The 17,018-nt window shown below is 50.1% G+C and overlaps 1 protein-coding gene across 1 annotated transcript; it reads left to right on the forward strand.

The window, feature by feature from the left end:
* The first annotated feature begins 15,759 nt into the window (after positions 1 to 15,759).
* Positions 15,760 to 16,698, forward strand: LOC142002672 (olfactory receptor 52N2-like). Its single transcript, XM_074978967.1, has one exon. The coding sequence runs from the start codon at positions 15,760 to 15,762 to the stop codon at positions 16,696 to 16,698; it is 939 nt and encodes a 312-aa protein (XP_074835068.1).
* Positions 16,699 to 17,018: the final 320 nt, after the last annotated feature.

Genomic DNA, 17,018 nt, shown 5'->3' on the forward strand with positions numbered 1-17,018 from the left:
CAAATAGCTTCCCCACGCTACTGAGAAGGGAGATGCAGTGAAAGTTGTTACAATCGCTTTTGTCACCCTTGTTCTTGTAGACAGTAACGACGTTAGCATCCCTCATATCTTGCGGTAAGCTGCCTTCTCTCCAGCATTGGCAAAGTATTCCATTCAGCTCTGAAACTAGGGTACCATTGGCACATTTGAGGATTTCTGAGGGAATACTATCTTTCCATGGGGCTTTTCCAGAAGAGAGTGCTTTTAGTGTGTCGCTGAGTTCCTCCAAGGTGGGCTCAGCATCGAGTTCAGTGATGGTGGGCAGAGGCTCAATGGCATTCAGGGCTCTCTCTGTAACTACGGTCTCTCTGGCGTACAGCTGTGAGTAGTGTTCCACCCAGCGTTCCATCTGCTTGGTTCTGTCCTTCAAGACCTCGCTTGTGGCCGACTTAAGTGGGGCAGTCTTTCTTTGTGACGGACCGATGGCCTGCTTGATCCCATCGTACATTCCTTGCATGTTACTGGTGTCCATGTCCTGCTGAATCTTAAAGCAGAGTTGGAGCCAGTAATCATTGGCACACTGCCGAGCAACCTGCTGCACTTGACTCCGAGCAGACCGGAAAGCCTGCAGGTTCACCTCACTGGGAGAAGACCTATATGCAGCCAGTGCCTGTCTCTTCTTCTCAATCAGGGGCATCAGCACTTCAGTGTGAGCTTCAAACCAATCAGCAGACTTGACTGTCTTCTTCCCAAAGGTAGATATCGCAGTATTATACATAGTGTTCAGTAGTTGTTCCCATCTCTTGCTGATATCGGTGCCATCTGGGTGGAGCAAGGCCTCTTCAAGTGCTTGGACAAACTCACATACTTTTTAAGGGTGATGAGTCTTGCCAGTGTCAATGCGCGGCCTCCCTTCCTTTTTGGAGTGAAAGAATCTTCGTGGCTGGATGTGCACCTTACTACACACAAGCAAGTGGTCAGTGTCACAGTCTGCGCTGTGGTAGCTACGTGTCACCCTGACATTACCTAAACGGCTGCATTTGGTGAGGACAAGGTCAAGCTGGTGCCAATGTTTCGATCTTGGGTTTCACCACGAGACTTCGTGCTGGGGTTTGACGTTGAAGAAGGTATTGGTTACTCAGAGGTCATGTTGGGAGCAGAGTTCAAGGAGGCGCTCTCTGTTTTCATTCATCTTCCCTGTTCCAAACTGTCCCAGACAGGATGGTGGTCGCTGCCAACTCTGGCTTTGAAGTCGCCCAGGATGCATAGTGGCTCATGGGAAGGTACATCACTGATCGCAATGCTAAGTTCATCATAGAACTTGTCTTTAACTTCCTGGGCAGAAGTTAAAGTAGGCGCATATACACTGAAGATGTTGACCATGCCCACTGGTATTTAAAGCTGGATTTTCAGCATTCTCTCAGTTCCCACATTTGGTGGTATGACTGAGCCAACTAGGCTGTTTCTGAATGCGAAGCCAACACTGTGTTTCCCTGGTCTTTTCAGGAGGCTTCCCATGCCAGAAAAAGGAAAAGTCCTTCTCCCTGAGACATCCAGAGGAGGATAGCCTTGTTTCCTGGAGGGCCACGATGTCCATCCACAGTCTTCTCAGCTCATTGTTAATGATTGCTGTCTTCTGGGGGTTACTAATGCTCTGTAGGTCTTCTGTAAGGCCCAGAGTCATGGTCCTTACATTCCATGTGTCCAGCCTGAAGGCTGGATTATTTTGTCACTTGTTTGTTTTGCCTGGTGTAAGGTTAATGATCCACCTGTCGGTGATTCCCTAAGCCCCACACACCCAGTGGAGCAAGTGGACCATGGCGAGGCAGCACCTACTTGGCTGGGGGCTGCCCAGCTTGAGGCGGGAGGTAGCTGCCCAATGAGATCTGAAGACCTCTCCTACCATCGAAAGCAACCCCTGGTGCCTCACTCTATGCCAATTGAGTGCAGTGGCTTAATACCAGTAACTGCTGCTTCCCGTGTTGTGTCACCACTCAGAAAGCGATGCCGGAGTGTCCTTTCCAGGGCGCAGGCCTGGGCAAGTAAGTTTGAAGAGCCAGCTGATGCCCAGCAGCAGGTTCCCCCTCTCCATGCCACTGATGTAATCCAAGGGAAAGGTGAAAGCCAGTACAGCTTGGCACCAATGTCGTCGCAGGAGCTGCCAGAGTGAGATTGAGCACAACCTCAAACTGCCTTAGGGGCTCCATCTCCGGATGTTTCCTCGGGGTTCACTCCCGAAGCCTTTCCCATAACTAGGTATCGCTGCAAGGCAGCAGTGATTTTAAATCAGAGTTCCCTTCTCCAAGGTGGTCGGCCTTCCCAGGCTGACGAGCCCCATCTGCCTGAAGCAACTGGTTTTAAGGCGCCAGTCAGCCGCCTTCGCCCCTTCTCCTGTCAGTGCAAACAGTTTCACTGGGCTTAGAAACTAAGCCACACGTGAAGGCCAGGAGCTGGACTTCAGTTGTCAGAGGCTATTGGAGATGCACTCCATGGGAGCATTTTATAGATAGTGGGAGCTTATCCCCGCTACCACCCCCCGGCTATGACAACCCTTGAAACCTCTGAGAGATAGAAGAGAAATAATAAATGGGGAGGAATGGGCATTTGGGGCAGGACTTAAACCAAAAATAACATTGCTGGATGAGGAAAAGATTTCTTCTTGGGATATCAATCTGTTAACTCATGCTCCTGCTTGCCCCCCTCAGCTGTGACTAATGTAAAGCAATACAATGTTCCAGCTGAAGCTGTAACGCCGGTCACTGAATTGATTAAAAATCTCGAGACGGGGGAATATTAATAACACACTCACTCCCCGTACAACTCACCAGTATGGCCAGTAAAGAAGCCTAATATAAAATGGAGGCTTACAGAGGACTACTGGAAATTAAACAGCAATACCAGTTCCCTAACAGCCTCAGTTCCTAGCATTGTTGATATTGTAAATAACATACAAAGCTGTAACAAGCAATGGCTGGCTGTATTAGATGTAAAAATGTTCTTTTTGGTACCTTTACAACCTGAAGTAGAAGTAGCCGTGCCAACTTTGAAATAGCGCCCGCCGTGTCCACACTTGGCGAGCGCTATTTTGAAGTTGAAATCGACGTAAGGCGGCGAGACGTCAAAGTCGCTATCCCCATCAGGAGATGGGAATAGCGCCCTACTTCGACGTTGAACGTCGAACTAGGGCACGTGTAGATGATCCGCATCCCACAACATTGAAATAGCGGGGTCCTCCATGGCGGCCATCAGCTGAGGGGTTGAGAGACGCTCTCTCCAGCCTCTGAGCTCTATGGTTGCCGTGTGCAGCAGCCTCTTAAAGCTCCCTGCCGCCTTATTTCCTGTGCAGGAAGCTGAGAGCTCGCGCAGGCAGCAGCACTGCCACGTACCCAGCCTCCACGGAACTCAGCAGCCCCAAGCCACCATCCAGCACCCCATGGCAGCCAGCCAGCCACTCAAGCACCCCCAGGGAACCCCACCCCAAGGGGAACCAGGGCTCCCAGGCTGGCAGCCAGCCGGGGAACAGGCAGCGGGTCCCCTCCTGTACGGAGGCCGATATCCAGGACCTGCTGGGGCTCTGGGGTGAGGAGGAGGTGCTCCAGGTAATGGGGAGCAAGAGGCGGGATGCGGAAGTGTTTGCTCAGCTGGCCAAGGGCCTGGATGCCTGGGGTCACCCTGCCCGCACTCCTGACCATGTCAGAAGTAAGGTCAAGGAGCTGTGGCAGGGTTACACCCGGTCCCGGGATGCGGGCAGCTGATCTGGGGCCACCCCAGCCACTTGCCCCTTTTACAGGGAACTCAGGACCATCCTGGGCCCCCGGTACATCTCCTCCCCCCTGGCCACTCTTTACACCTCGGCCGACGAGCCCCAGCAGGCGCCGGAGATGGAGTCTGCCCCGGAGGCAAGCCCTGCACCCCAGGGGCCCTCCCAGGAGCCCACCCCTGGGACGCCGGAGGAGGAAGACGGGGATTCCTCCAGCGACGGAGGGCACCGCATCGCCCTCCCGTGCTGCAGCTCCAGCAGGGCACCTGCCCAATGGGTGTCCCGCGAACGTGGGAGCAGACTGTCAGGTATGTACCACCCCGGTGCACACCCCTGGGGTTAAGGGGCGGGGACAAGAGACATGACCAGGGCCCTCCACACGCCCAGATGACCATGGCCCCAAGGACAGCAGTGGCATGTCCCTCAGAAGAGTGCATCAGCCCCAGCCCCCCAGCAGGACAGCACCATGCTCCATCCCTGGTGATGGGGGGAGCGGAACCTAGGGTCCCCTGGGGGGGTTGGGACACTCAGCAGCAGTATCTCCGGGGGACGGGGATGGGGAACCAGCAGCAGAGGGGTGGGGGCACAAGGGCCACGGGTCAGGGCCCACACTAACGACTGTCTCCACTCTTGTTCCCCCTTTCGTTCCACAGCTGCACCATTGGAGGGCCTGGAGAGCTCCGGCGAGGTGTCTGTGGGCCCGGAGAGCGCACCAGAGTCATCCCAGCAGGCCAGCCCCTCAGCGGAGCACCGACTAGCCCCAGGACGAGGCCAACGGAGGAGTTACCCACAGATGGCCATGGAGCCCCAGCTGCTCGTGACCCCCGGCTTCAGCTGGAGGTGTCAGAGCGGTGTGTGCAGGTGGAGGGGCAGCGGCTAGAGCTCCAGGAGCGAGCACTGGCCTGGTGCCAGGAGGCTTGGGGGCCTTCATGTGCACATTTGACCACATTGCGCAGCACCTGGCCCCCCCGCCGTGCCGCCCGCCGCTCCGCCCTTTGCTCCGCCCACCGCTCCACCCGCCGCTCCACCTGCCATCCCTCCACCGTCTGCCACCCTGGGGCCTGCCGCCGAGGGGGACCATGGGCCTGCGGACACCGGCTGGCCATATTTGCTGGTTCACCCAGCCCCCACCCAACCTTGACCAGGGCTCCGGCTGAGACGTGGGTCACACCCCCCCAACACTGGGTGCTGGACATTAGGGTGCGGGGCCAAGGACGTGGCCCCCCCTCCTTTGTACATATTCCCCCCCATGTTTGTAAATAGTTTTTGTTCTACCCCTGTTTTAGTAGCTGCCCCCCATGTACATAGATTCCCCCTTTTCTTCTGTTAATAATAAAGTTGCACTGTTTTGTTTGAAACAACATTTCCATTTATTTCAAAGAAAAGTGTGGGGGGGGTGCTCTCGGGTTCTCTGTGGTCCGGGCGTGGGGGCAGGGAGTGTTGTGGAGGATTGGGGGTGCAGTGGGTGGCTCACCCGCAGCTGGCCCTGCCAGCGTTCACCCCGCTGCCAGGTCAAAATGGGCCCGCTGGGCCTCGCGGACCCGTATCCCCTCAGGGTCAACCTGGTGACTGGGGGCAGCGGGAGGCTGGACGTCAGCCCTGCCAGCCTCCACAGCCCAGCCCAGGAAGAAGGCCTCTCCCTTGCTCTCCACCAGCTTGTGGAGTGCACTGCATGCGCCCACAACCTGGGGGATGTTGGGGATGCCTGCATCCAGGTGGGTGAGGAGACACCTCCAGTGCCCTTTGAGGCTGCCGAAAGTGCGCTCAACCACCTGGCGCTCATGGTACAAGCACGTATTGAACCGCTCCTGGCTGTCTGTGACATGGCCCGTGTAAGGGTGCATGAGCCAGGGCCGGAGGTGGTATGCCGCATCTGTGACGACGCAGAAGGGCATGGTGGTGTCCCCCACAGGGATCTCCTGCTGGGGGATGTAGGTCCCCGCCTCCAGCCGGTGGCACAGGCCCGAATTTCTGAACACCCGGGTGTTGTGGGTGCTGCCAGGCCAGCCAACATAAATGTCCAGGAAGCGGCCCCAGCTGTCCACCAAGGCCTGGAGGACCACGGATTGGTATCCCTTCCTATTGAGGAAGCATCCTCCACTGTGATCCGGGGCACGGATGGGGATATGGGTCCCATCCAGAGCCCCAAAGCAATTTGGGAAGCCCAGGCTGGCAAACCCCGCGATGGCAACATCCGGGTCCCCAAGCCGCACGAGCCTGTGGAGGAGCAGGGCATTGATTGCGCGGATGACCTGTAGGGGAAGTACATGAGAGAGCACCGGTGAGGGGTGTGCAGAGTGTGTCTGGCCCTCCACCCCTGGGCTCCCCCCCGGGCTCCCCTCCACCCCTGGTCCTCTTACCTCCATGAGGACAGCCCTGACGGTGGTCTTGCCCACCTTGAACTGCTGCCCTATGGATTGGTAGCTGTCTGGAGTGGCCAGCTTCCAGACAGCGATGCTGACCCGTTTCTCGACCATGAGGGCACGTCGCATGGGGTTGTCCTGGTGCTGTAAGGCAGGGGTGAGCCAGTGGCAGAGCTCCAGGAATATCTGCTGGCCCATCCGGAAATTCCAGAGCCAGCAGTCATTGTCCCACTTGCCGCGCACCAGCCGCTCCCACCAGTCCATGCTTGTGGGGTAGCTCCACAGCCGGCAGCGTGTGCAGCGGGGGCGGGGGTGTGCTGGGAGGGCAGCAAGGTCTGGGGCTGCTTCCTCATTCCCTGGGGGCAGCTCATCTTCCTCAAATAAAAGATGATCAGCTGCCTCCTGCATGGCACTAAGCAAGGCAAGCACTGCTCCTCCAGGCACGGGTGTGGGGGCCTCTGGCTGCTGCTGCTGCTGCTGCTGCTGCTGCTGCTGGGGGTCCATGCTGCTTCCACGGGGTGTGAGTGCTTTTGGCTCTGAAGTCCGCGTGCTGTGCAGGCTCAGTGTGTCTGGGAGGGGCCCTTTAAGGGAGCGGCTAGCTGTTGCCCCGGAAGTGCTAGGCTGCCCTGTGACCCTGTCTGCAGCTGTTCCTGGCACCCTTATTTCTAATTGGGCCTCTGTGGTGTGTAGATGCTCCCCTGCAGCGCCTACTTTGATGTAGTGCTGCCCAACGTCGACGTTGAACGTCAATGGCACCAGCCCTGGAGGACGTGTAGACGCTATTCATCAAAATATCTTATTTCGATTTCGCTACATTGAAATAAGCTATTTCGATGTAGCATCCCTGTGTAGACGTAGCCAATTTGTCATAATGCCTTGGCAAAGGTTTGGATCCTTTAACTCTGCCACCTAGCATCCAAGCCCTGCAATACATAGATGATATACTAATAGGCGGAGATTCTCGAGAGGAAGTACGGGAGGCTATGAACCACATAAAGACAACACTGGGAAAACTTGGCTTCGATATTCTCCGTGTCCCAGGTGATTGCCGCCATAGCAGACCCCACTACGTTGAAGGAGCAGGACGTGGAGCATCTACACGCGCATTTTTCTAAGTTAGACATCGAAGCAGTGCCCTCTTCCTATTTTCTGTTTTGAATAACGGTTTCAATGTCTGCGGTGCCTGACGTCGGTTACCTCTACGAAATACTGTGCAGTGTGTTTAGATGCGACACACACAACTTCGAGGGGGTGCCTGTTCATTCGAAGTAGCAGGCTAGTGTAGACGTGGCTATGACCACAAAAATTCTAGCTTATTCTAGTTAAACTAAACAAGCATGCCTTTGAATGAAGGCTCTAGGGACAACAAGACGTCCTGAGGCACCTTATAGACTAACAGATATTTTGGAGCAATATCTGTTAGTCTATAAGGTGCCATGGTATTTCTTGTTGTTCTCGAAGGTACAGACTAACACGGCTACCTCTCTGATACTTGTCTCTAGGGACAAGTTCATCTTGGATATCATAGGCTTGTGCCATATCTTTCCCATACCAAGGAGAGGGTGAGCTCTATTAATGAGCTTTATATTTCACAGATTGCCATGCACAGCAAGACAGTGTGCTTTCGGCTTTATGCTCCAGTGGGGAATGTGAGCCTGGAGGCCTAGGAATTTGGCTGCAGTTTGATGTTTGTAATTGAACGGCTTGGGAAAACCCTGGAGTATCTTGGTTTGGTGTGTGGCAACATCTGCTGCCCAGCTGGGTGATAACAGGACCTGGAAAGGCTGAACTCCAGCAAGGCGGTGTGCAAAAGACCTGCCCAGCTTGGCAGTTATAAGGCACAGCAATGCTCACGTCTCTAGAACTGCATATTGCATAACTAGGGAAGTCCACCTTTGGCTCCCAGGCACCAATGGTGCAAGCAAGGAGGATGGACTCAAGTAGCAAGAAAAGATCCAGATCTTGGCAGTCAGTTGATATTGAGTAGGACATCTTCATATCACCTTCCTGTTTGTGAATGGCCCCAGAGCAACCCAGCAGGCAAACTGCCTGAATGTTCCCTCATCAAATATCATTTTCACCCTGGGAGGAGTAAAGGAATCACACAGTCCCCGGTACTAATTCTGGTGCTGGACGCTACAGCCAATTTCTGCATCGATTTCTGAAAGACCAACACAGTATTGAAATTTGATGCTTCCCGAATGCAATGACTAGAACAACAATTAGAACAGCTCATAGTTGCCAGGTAAATATCCACTACAGAGCTCACAAAGGGATATTGGCAAATAACTTCAATTCCAGAATCTGGAGACTTTTCTCAACCCTTTGGTTTACATTTATTTAAGATTAAGTCACTTGACCTCTCTGGGGTTGCAGTGACTTTTCACAAAGGCTTTCATAGTCGTTTGAAAAAAAAAATTGGTCCCATACCATGTGGCAGCATTTCCATACATAATGCCAATGGCAAAACGTCGCACACAGGAAAGGAAGCTACCATGAACTGCTAAGCTGGAGAGATGTCGCATTCCCTAAACTCCAGCTGAAGTTCCTCAGGGGCTATTTTCTGATCTTTCCTCTCCTCACAGAGCTGAGGTAATTGTCTCAGAGCCCTGACTAATCTGGGACCCCACAGAGAATACAGAGAGGAAACATAAAGGGCTTGGCCATACAGTGACTGTCAGACCTGCAAGGTTCATACACTGATCCTCAGGGCTCTGCCTTTGTACTGCAGTAAGAGATTTCCTTTCTCTGCAAAGCAGCAATCTGGTAAGTTGCCTGTTTTTGTCTCAAAGATAGTGCAAATGCTCAAGGCTCCAGTGTCCATGTCAAGAATCATCTGGGTTGGTATTCACCAGTACAGGGACTTGAACTGTTTGGTACTGTCATAACCACCCAGGCAGTTAGCTGGTAAAATTGGAACTACAGCTGTATGGTTTGAAAAAGTTTAGACAATTATTGGTTTTGAGTTCAATTTCTTGTATCAGCAATACACACATATCATTCCAATTTGGGCTGATACAGGACAATATCAATACAATCATCAGTGGGTGAAGCATAAATGACAATATACTTTTAGATGTGGGAGACCGGCCTGTAAAAACATCATACCATTGGTAAACAGTAAGTTCTTCAGCACCAGTGATTTGAATCATATCCGCATTTACATCTATTATTTGAAGAACCCGCCTGCTCACAGGCCTCTGGGTTTCCTGAAAGAACTGTGTGACTTTCGTTTCTAGGAGCAAATGATCAGCTAATTCCTCCCAGTTTAAACCAAGTGAGATGGAGGAGTTAACTAAGGGGGAAATTACAGTACGTTGGGTTTTGTCTAGTTTAGGAAGGTACTGAGTGTGAGTCTTACTGTATAAGATGCTTGCATTGCATTTCCACTCATCTACGAGTTGCTGGCTGATGCTGTTATCTTCCCAAAATAGTATTTCCCAGATTATCACACATGCACATTGTCCATTATACATCACACAGGTTACATTTTCTAGTTCTTGCCAGATACATGTGCCTTGCAATATATCCCTACTACATGGTTCTGTGGTGGCAGGCGGGGAGAGACATAACCATTTGTGAGGGTCCCACTCTGTACACTCTTGTGTGTCCAAGAATTCTTTCTCTTTCCCAGCCCACTGTCCCAAAATGCCGGGTAACCGGAAAGATCCCATAGCCAGCTTTGGGAGTGGACTGACTTTCCGTTGCTCTGCCTCCACAGATTGTTGGTGGGCCATTTTAACAATAATTTCTCCTAATAATAAGTCAGGTTTCACTTTGCTGGAGACATACTGTACCCATTCATGCTTGTAAGTGTCAAACAAAGATCTTTTCCATTTTTGTAATAGCTGTTCTAGTACCTCAACATTGCCTGATATTACCGAAAACATTTCGAGTTATGACAAACTAAGAATTTTCATTCTAAACTAAAGGAAAAGCTGTGGAAAACAGCTAAAACCTGATTCCCAAATTAACTTGTTTACACAAGTAAGGGTGTTGTAATGTCTAAACTCTTTACAGAGTGAAACAGTTCTTCCAGCCACTCCATCAACACTTATAACACCACCAGGCTGGCATATAAGGAACAGCTGGAGATGGAAAATAAAACTGCATTGGCTATAGGATGCACCAAAATGCAAATTCTGAGCTTGTCATCACTTGAACATGAAATGTTTTTGGTAATGTCTCCAGCAAAGTGAAACCTGAATTGTAATGAGGGGAAAATATTGTGAAAATAGCCCACCAACAATCTGTGGAGGCAGAGCTATGGAAAGTCAGTCCACTACTGAAATTGGCCTTGGGGCCTTTCTGGTTATCCCACGTTTTGGGAGAGTGGGCTGGGGAAGAGAAAGAATTCTTGGACCCACAAGAGTGTACAGAGTGGGATCCTTGCAAATCTATTAAGAATACACCAGTAACATATGCTTTTCACTTACACACACACACACACACACACACACACACCATGCACAGTCCCACCAGACGATGTTATCGTTACCATTCCAGAGCCTGGATCAATCTAGTTGACAGCTAGACTGATCACGGAGGGGGAGTAGGGCCTTGTTGACCATGATCCGATGCTCTCCTGGAGTTGGTGGCAAAGTGAACCCAAAGTGCCCTGGCAAAACACCCTGCTTTTAGAATCCTTTTCTCTGTTGAAGTCTGCTGTGGCAGTCCTTGACTGGTGTGTTATCTCTTCAATGCCAATTGTTCTCAAAACATCTCTGAAAGGCTCATCCTGCCCCGGGCCCCAACATCAACATTTTTGGAGCTCAGATCTTAAAGTTGAGTGTTACGGCATAAAATCTTGGGCCCATTAAGGTCGCTTCCAATGCACGGTAGAGGCTTAAATAAAAGGTTAGATTTACTCAAACCATAAACTTCCAGGCTATGGCTACACTATGGTTGCTATTTGACAAATGTTTCTCCAAATAACAACTATGAGGCTAAACACTGCCCTTGAAATAGCAGTGCTATTTTGAGCACAGTATTCCTGTTCGGATACACTGGCCGGCAGCAGAAACTTCAAAATAGCCACTTATTTTGAACTTCGGTGCTGTGTGGACAACATCAATTTTGAAATAAATTAACTCAAAAGAAATTACACAATTCAAGTGGCAGCCTTAGTGCAGTGGTGACTTTAGTGTAGTTGACATTAGCCTAATAGGGCTTTGCTATGCAAGGCAACGAATCAGAGAGGTTTACTTTATTTTCCATTTGTTTGTTTTTTTATTGTTGACAGGAAAGATATGGCACAAAACAATGCATTTCTTTCAGAAAAAAGGCGTTGAAATTTGTGACTGTTGTGGACAGTCACATGTCAATGCTTCAAACATGTCAGGTAAGCAGGAAGGGATGCAAGCCGTGGTCAAGTAAAGAGGTGAAAAATGTTGTTTCTATCCCATATTTTGCCTGTCCTTTGTACCTCATGGGACAATGTGCACTCGATTACTGTGTTACAGCAACCTCATTCTTTGGATTTGTTCAGAATGTAGATGTATTTTTTTCATCATCTGCTAGATGGATTACTTGAGAGACGCTAACATCAAAATTCCTACTATGCAAAGTCTTTCTGATACTTGCTCTTGTGTGCACAGTGATACAGCTCTAGATTTGAAGATGCTTAAGTTTTAAGAATAAAATGGCGATTTACGTAGAACAACTCATCGTTTTGGTGTGTAACTATACATGGCACTCTCTTACATGCTGCATTGCCTGGGCTGGTGTATGGAACAAGCGCATTACCCAAGGGGTTCTATCCCCTTCTCGCTCACCCCAGTTGACTCCAAAGGAAAGACAGAAGTCAGTATGTTTGAAACCACTAACCACCTTAGGGTCTCCACTCCAGCTTTTCAGTCTGGGTTTACTCCCATAGCTTTTGGATCTCCTGAAACTATCCACAAGGCAGTGAGAAATTTTCTGACAGTGTTGTCTTCCCTGGGGTGACGTAAGGAGTCACACTCCCTTCGATGCCAGTGACCAAATCGTGGTTCATACGCCATTTGGATTATCCAGAATAATCCAGGCACCAGAGTATCCCAGACCCTCATCTCATGCACAATGAGGGCGCAGTAGCCTCATTTGATGGTGGGCTACATATGTCATGCCATAACATTGTCATTGGGCAGTTGTCATTTTTTAGTTGGGACAATGGATGCCAACTAGTGACCCTTCGTACCCTGGTAAAATTGCCTCTGCTGGTCCATGACTGCATATTTGCATGACAAAGCACACTTAATTTGCATCAAACCTCTCAAGAATGCTCTCCTCCTACCATCCCTCACCTGGACACAAAAAGGCAGCATTCAGCTGTGCACCCCCATGCTCCCAAACAACACAGTCAAGGGGAAAAATAGTCAGGGTGCTCCCCGGGACAGAGATTCCTTCCTTCCACATATTTGGGGTTCCTAAAGCAACAACTGGATGCCTATCATGAACTGCAGCCTCCAGAACGTGAGGACACAGAAAGCTGCAGTCCTCGTCTAGCAAGAGGGAAGTTATTATCTCTATTAAGGAAAAAATCATGCAGGAATCAGTCCAGGGCCATCTGCCATGCAGGGTCACCCCAGATGGCTCCAGTGATCCCGGGACAAAGTGGGTCTTTGCCCACGAAAGCTTATGCTCCAAAATATCTGTTAGTCAATATGGTGCCACAGGACTTCTTGTTGTTTCTGAAGATACAGACTAACATGCCTACCTCTGTGATACCAGTGATCCCCATGACTCTGCAGAGCCCCATCAGAGCCTGGGGTCTGGGAAGCACCAGAGAAACATGAGACTGCTCTGACCTCAGCTGGCAAGCACCCAAAGTCCTAAATTGGAGCCCAGGGACTGGCCACTGATCAGGAACCCCAAAGGAGAACAAGTATCGGGGGGGTAGCTGTGTTAGTCTGGATCTGTAACAGCAACGAAGGGTCCTGTGGCACCTTATAGACTAACAGAAAAGTTTTGAGCATGAGCTTTCATGAGCACAGACTCACTTCATCACCAGCATCTGATGAAGTAAGTCTGTGCTCACGAAAGCTCATGCTCAAAACTTTTCTGTTAGTCTATAAGGTGCCACAGGACCCTTCGTTGCTGTTACAGGAGAACAAGTGTCCAGTGCGCCCATGTGGGGCACCTCACCATTTCCCCTGCCCTCCATCTGCCAGCCAGAGGGCAAGACACGGGGTCAGTTTCAGCCTGTTGACCTCTGACTAATGTGGTGAGGCTTCGGGAAGCCCAGTCCCAGTAGCTGGCCCTGCCCTTGGGAAAAACTGAGCCTTTCTCAGTCTCAGCTGCTCTGGTCCCCTCCCCCGGCAGCACGAAGTCTCTGGCTGGCTGCGCCATAGGCCTCAGCACCAGCCCCATCATTTGGCCTCCAGCAGTGTACAGGGCCAGACTGGGCCAGTTCAACAAAGCCCCCCTGCCCCCCATGCAGGAGTTGTCTGGCCCTATACTGGGGCTTGGGGAGGACAAGGCTGGGCTGCCCAGGCCCTGCGGCAAGGCTCCCCTTGCTGAGTGCTCCCTTGCCACGGCCCAGCCCACTTGGAGCCAACCAATTCCCTGCAGCACCCTCAGTCCCAGGCCAACCCCTCCAACCCCCTCAGCTTAACTGATCTCTGAACTCCACCTCCCCAGGTTGACAGCCCTGAAACTTCTCCCCGATCTCTGCAGCCCAACCTGGCTCCACCTCCAGCCCAACCCTACAGCACAGGCCAGCTCAATCCTCCCTGCTGCCACCGCTCCTCCCCTGTCACTGAGCTCTCCTCCCCAGTCTGCAGGCCTCCCTGCCCCACCCTACGCCCCCAGCCCAGTCTGCTCCCAACACCACCCTGACCCACAGCTACCCCTGCACCCAACATCCCATCCTGCTCCCAACACCCACCCCAGCCCGGTCCCCAACCTCCCTGCCCACTGCTATTTTAATATGTTGGCGGCTCTTGTGATTGTGTTCTCCCAGGGTCCCACCTGTTCTTAATCCACCTCTGGGGGTTGGTGCCACTTTGAGCAGGGGGTTGAATTAGATGACCTCCTTCGGGTTTTCATAATCTTTGACTATTTCTTGTGAATCTTCTCTGAATGCTCTACAGTGTATCAACATCCACTTTGACTCATGGGCACCAGACTTGGACACAGGACTCCAGCAGAAGTGGTTACAGGAATATGTAAAAAGGTATTATAACTTCTCTGCCTCTCTTGGAGATCCCTTTGGTTATCTCTGGCTGCTCTGGCCATAGAGCCATGCAAGGAGCTCATGTGTAGTTAATTATCCCTCATACCCCCAAGTCCTGTCCACAGATTTTGAACTCCCCTATGTCTTTTTTCCCCACCTCTTTGTTCCAAGATGTAAATCACTTCCTAGCAATCTTAGAACACATAGGCTGTGTCTACACTAGCTCCCTACTTAGAAAGGAGGATGGTAAGGAGGGTGTCAGGAGTTTATTAAGGAAGTGCTGTGATGCATGTGAAGCACTTCATTAAGCTAATTCTCCCCCACGGCAACTCCGAAGTGGTAAACATGAAAGTGCCAGCTTGCGTGTAGCTGCAGCTAACCTGCCAGTACTTTGAAGTGGCTGGACAACTTTGAAGTCCCTTTATTTCTCAAAATTTTGAGGAGTAAAGGGACTTCTAAGTAGCTTGGCCACTTCAAAGTGCCAGCAGGTTAGCCGCAGCTACATGCAAGCCATTACATCGAAGTTTGCCTCTTCAAAGTTGCCGTGGGGGGAGAATTAGCTTCATGAAGTGCTGCGTATACAGCGCAGAGCTTCATTAGAAATCTCCCAACATGCTACTTACCATGCTCCTTTCAAAGGTGGGAGCTAGTGTAGACACAGCCTCTCATTTAGTTATGTATATGCTTTTCTAATGCTCCCTCTTATTTAACTCCTTAATAAGGCAAGAAGCCCAGCCTTTTTAACTTGTCTCCATTCAGAGTATCCTCAGGCTCTTGATCATTCTCATTTCCGTTGCTGGGACTGTTCTCGTTCTGCAATATCTTATAAGAGAAGAATGCCCAGGATTGCACAGAGAAGTCAATAGTAGAATTTAAAATACTGACATCCAGAAGGAGTGGAATTGGAAGTCATGCAGAAAAAAACAGTGACACGAAATCTGTTGGTGAACATTTCCAAGTTCCTTTCCGAGGTTGCAAGTTGAGCAGGGTTATGCAGAGCTTCATACAAAAATGCCCAGTTCCTTGTGTTCAATTCAGATAGTCAAATTAGAACCTGGTTAGGTATTTGAGGATTTCAAGTGTTTCCCTATAATGGACAGACAGATTGTAATTATGGGTACTGAACCTCATGTGCCATCATATTACCAATTCACCTTGTTGGTTAGTCTCTGTAAGCACTTCTGTGGACCTGGCTATCCCTTATAATCAAGTAGCACCTGCTCATTTTTCCACCTCACTCTTCACCTCCTTTCTGTATTAGTAAGAAATCTAAGACATTTATCAGAGGGCTAGACATGTTATTCTGCATCTTCCAGATCAACAATAAGTTCTGTGGCACCTTATAGACTAACAGATACTTTGGATATCTGTTACTGTATAAGGTGCCACAGGATTTCTTGTTCTATAAAATATTTTCTGTACCATCTGTTATAATATGTGCTTCTCTTCCTTCACAGACACTTTGATCACTTCTACAACCCAATGAAGTCAACCACCACATGATGGAAGTTTCAAACTTCACCTTCTCTGACCCTTCAACATTCATTCTTACTGGTATCCTTGGCTTTGAATCTGCCCATGTCTGGATTTCCATCCCTTTCTCTGTATTCTACATTATTGGCATATTGGGGAATTTTACAGTTCTGTTTATCATAGTGAAAGAAGAGACCCTGCACAAGCCAATGTATTTGCTGGTCTGTATGCTGGCACTCACGGACATCAGCATGTCTACCTCTGTCGTGCCAAAAACACTGTGCATATTTTGGTTCAATTTGAAAAGCATTACCCTCGGTGGGTGCCTGACTCAGTCATTCTTCCTTCATATGCTTTCTGTTATGTACTCAGCCATTCTTGTGATAATGGCCTTTGATCGCTACGTTGCGATATGCAACCCGCTGAGATACGCTACCATCGTCTCTAATGCACGGATAGCTAAGCTAGGGCTAGTGGGTTTAATAAGAGCTGTTCTCCTCATGTTACCCCTGCCCCTGCTCCTGAGCAGACTGCCTTTCTGTGCCAGCCATACTATCCCTCATACCTACTGTGAGCACATTGCTGTGGCAAAGATTTCCTGTGGGGATATCACAGTCAACAGGATGTATGGCTTACTGATGTCCTTTATAGGCACAGGGTTTGATCTGACACTCATTGTCCTGTCCTATAGTTTGATCATCAGGGCCATATTCAGCAACTCCTCGAAGAAAGCCCACCAGAAAGCCCTCAACACTTGTACAGCCCACATCTGTGTGATGCTGATGTCTTATACTCCCTTCCTTTTTTCCACTCTTACACACAGGTTTGGTCAGGGCATCTCTTCCCACATACACATCATGTTGGCCAATCTCTATTTTGTGCTCCCCCCCATGCTCAACCCTATCATTTATGGGGTGAAAAGCAAAGAACTTTGTGAGAAACTGGGCAAGTACACCTGGAGAAGATGATCGGAGAGAGTTACTGATTTTAAACCTGTGTGACAAAAGGGATCAAGGATATCCCCTTGTTTATCAAGAGTTCTTTGTCCTACTTTGGCTGAGCTCAATGCTGTGGAAGTTCAGAGACAGAAGTTCCTCACACCTACCATCTCCTCACTCCAGCTCCAAACCCTATTGTCTCCATGTCTGGCTCACTTTAACCGTTAATTGACCTCTCTCAGCATCACTTGTCAACCCCATTGCCCTCACCCACCTTGCTTTCACTTAGTCTGTTGTTCAATTGTGTATGACCAGAACATATCACAGATGTCTGAAACTGTCAGCTTTCC

Source organism: Carettochelys insculpta, chromosome 1 (genome assembly GCF_033958435.1).
Source record: "Carettochelys insculpta isolate YL-2023 chromosome 1, ASM3395843v1, whole genome shotgun sequence".
In the NCBI taxonomy this organism is placed as follows: domain Eukaryota; kingdom Metazoa; phylum Chordata; order Testudines; family Carettochelyidae; genus Carettochelys; species Carettochelys insculpta.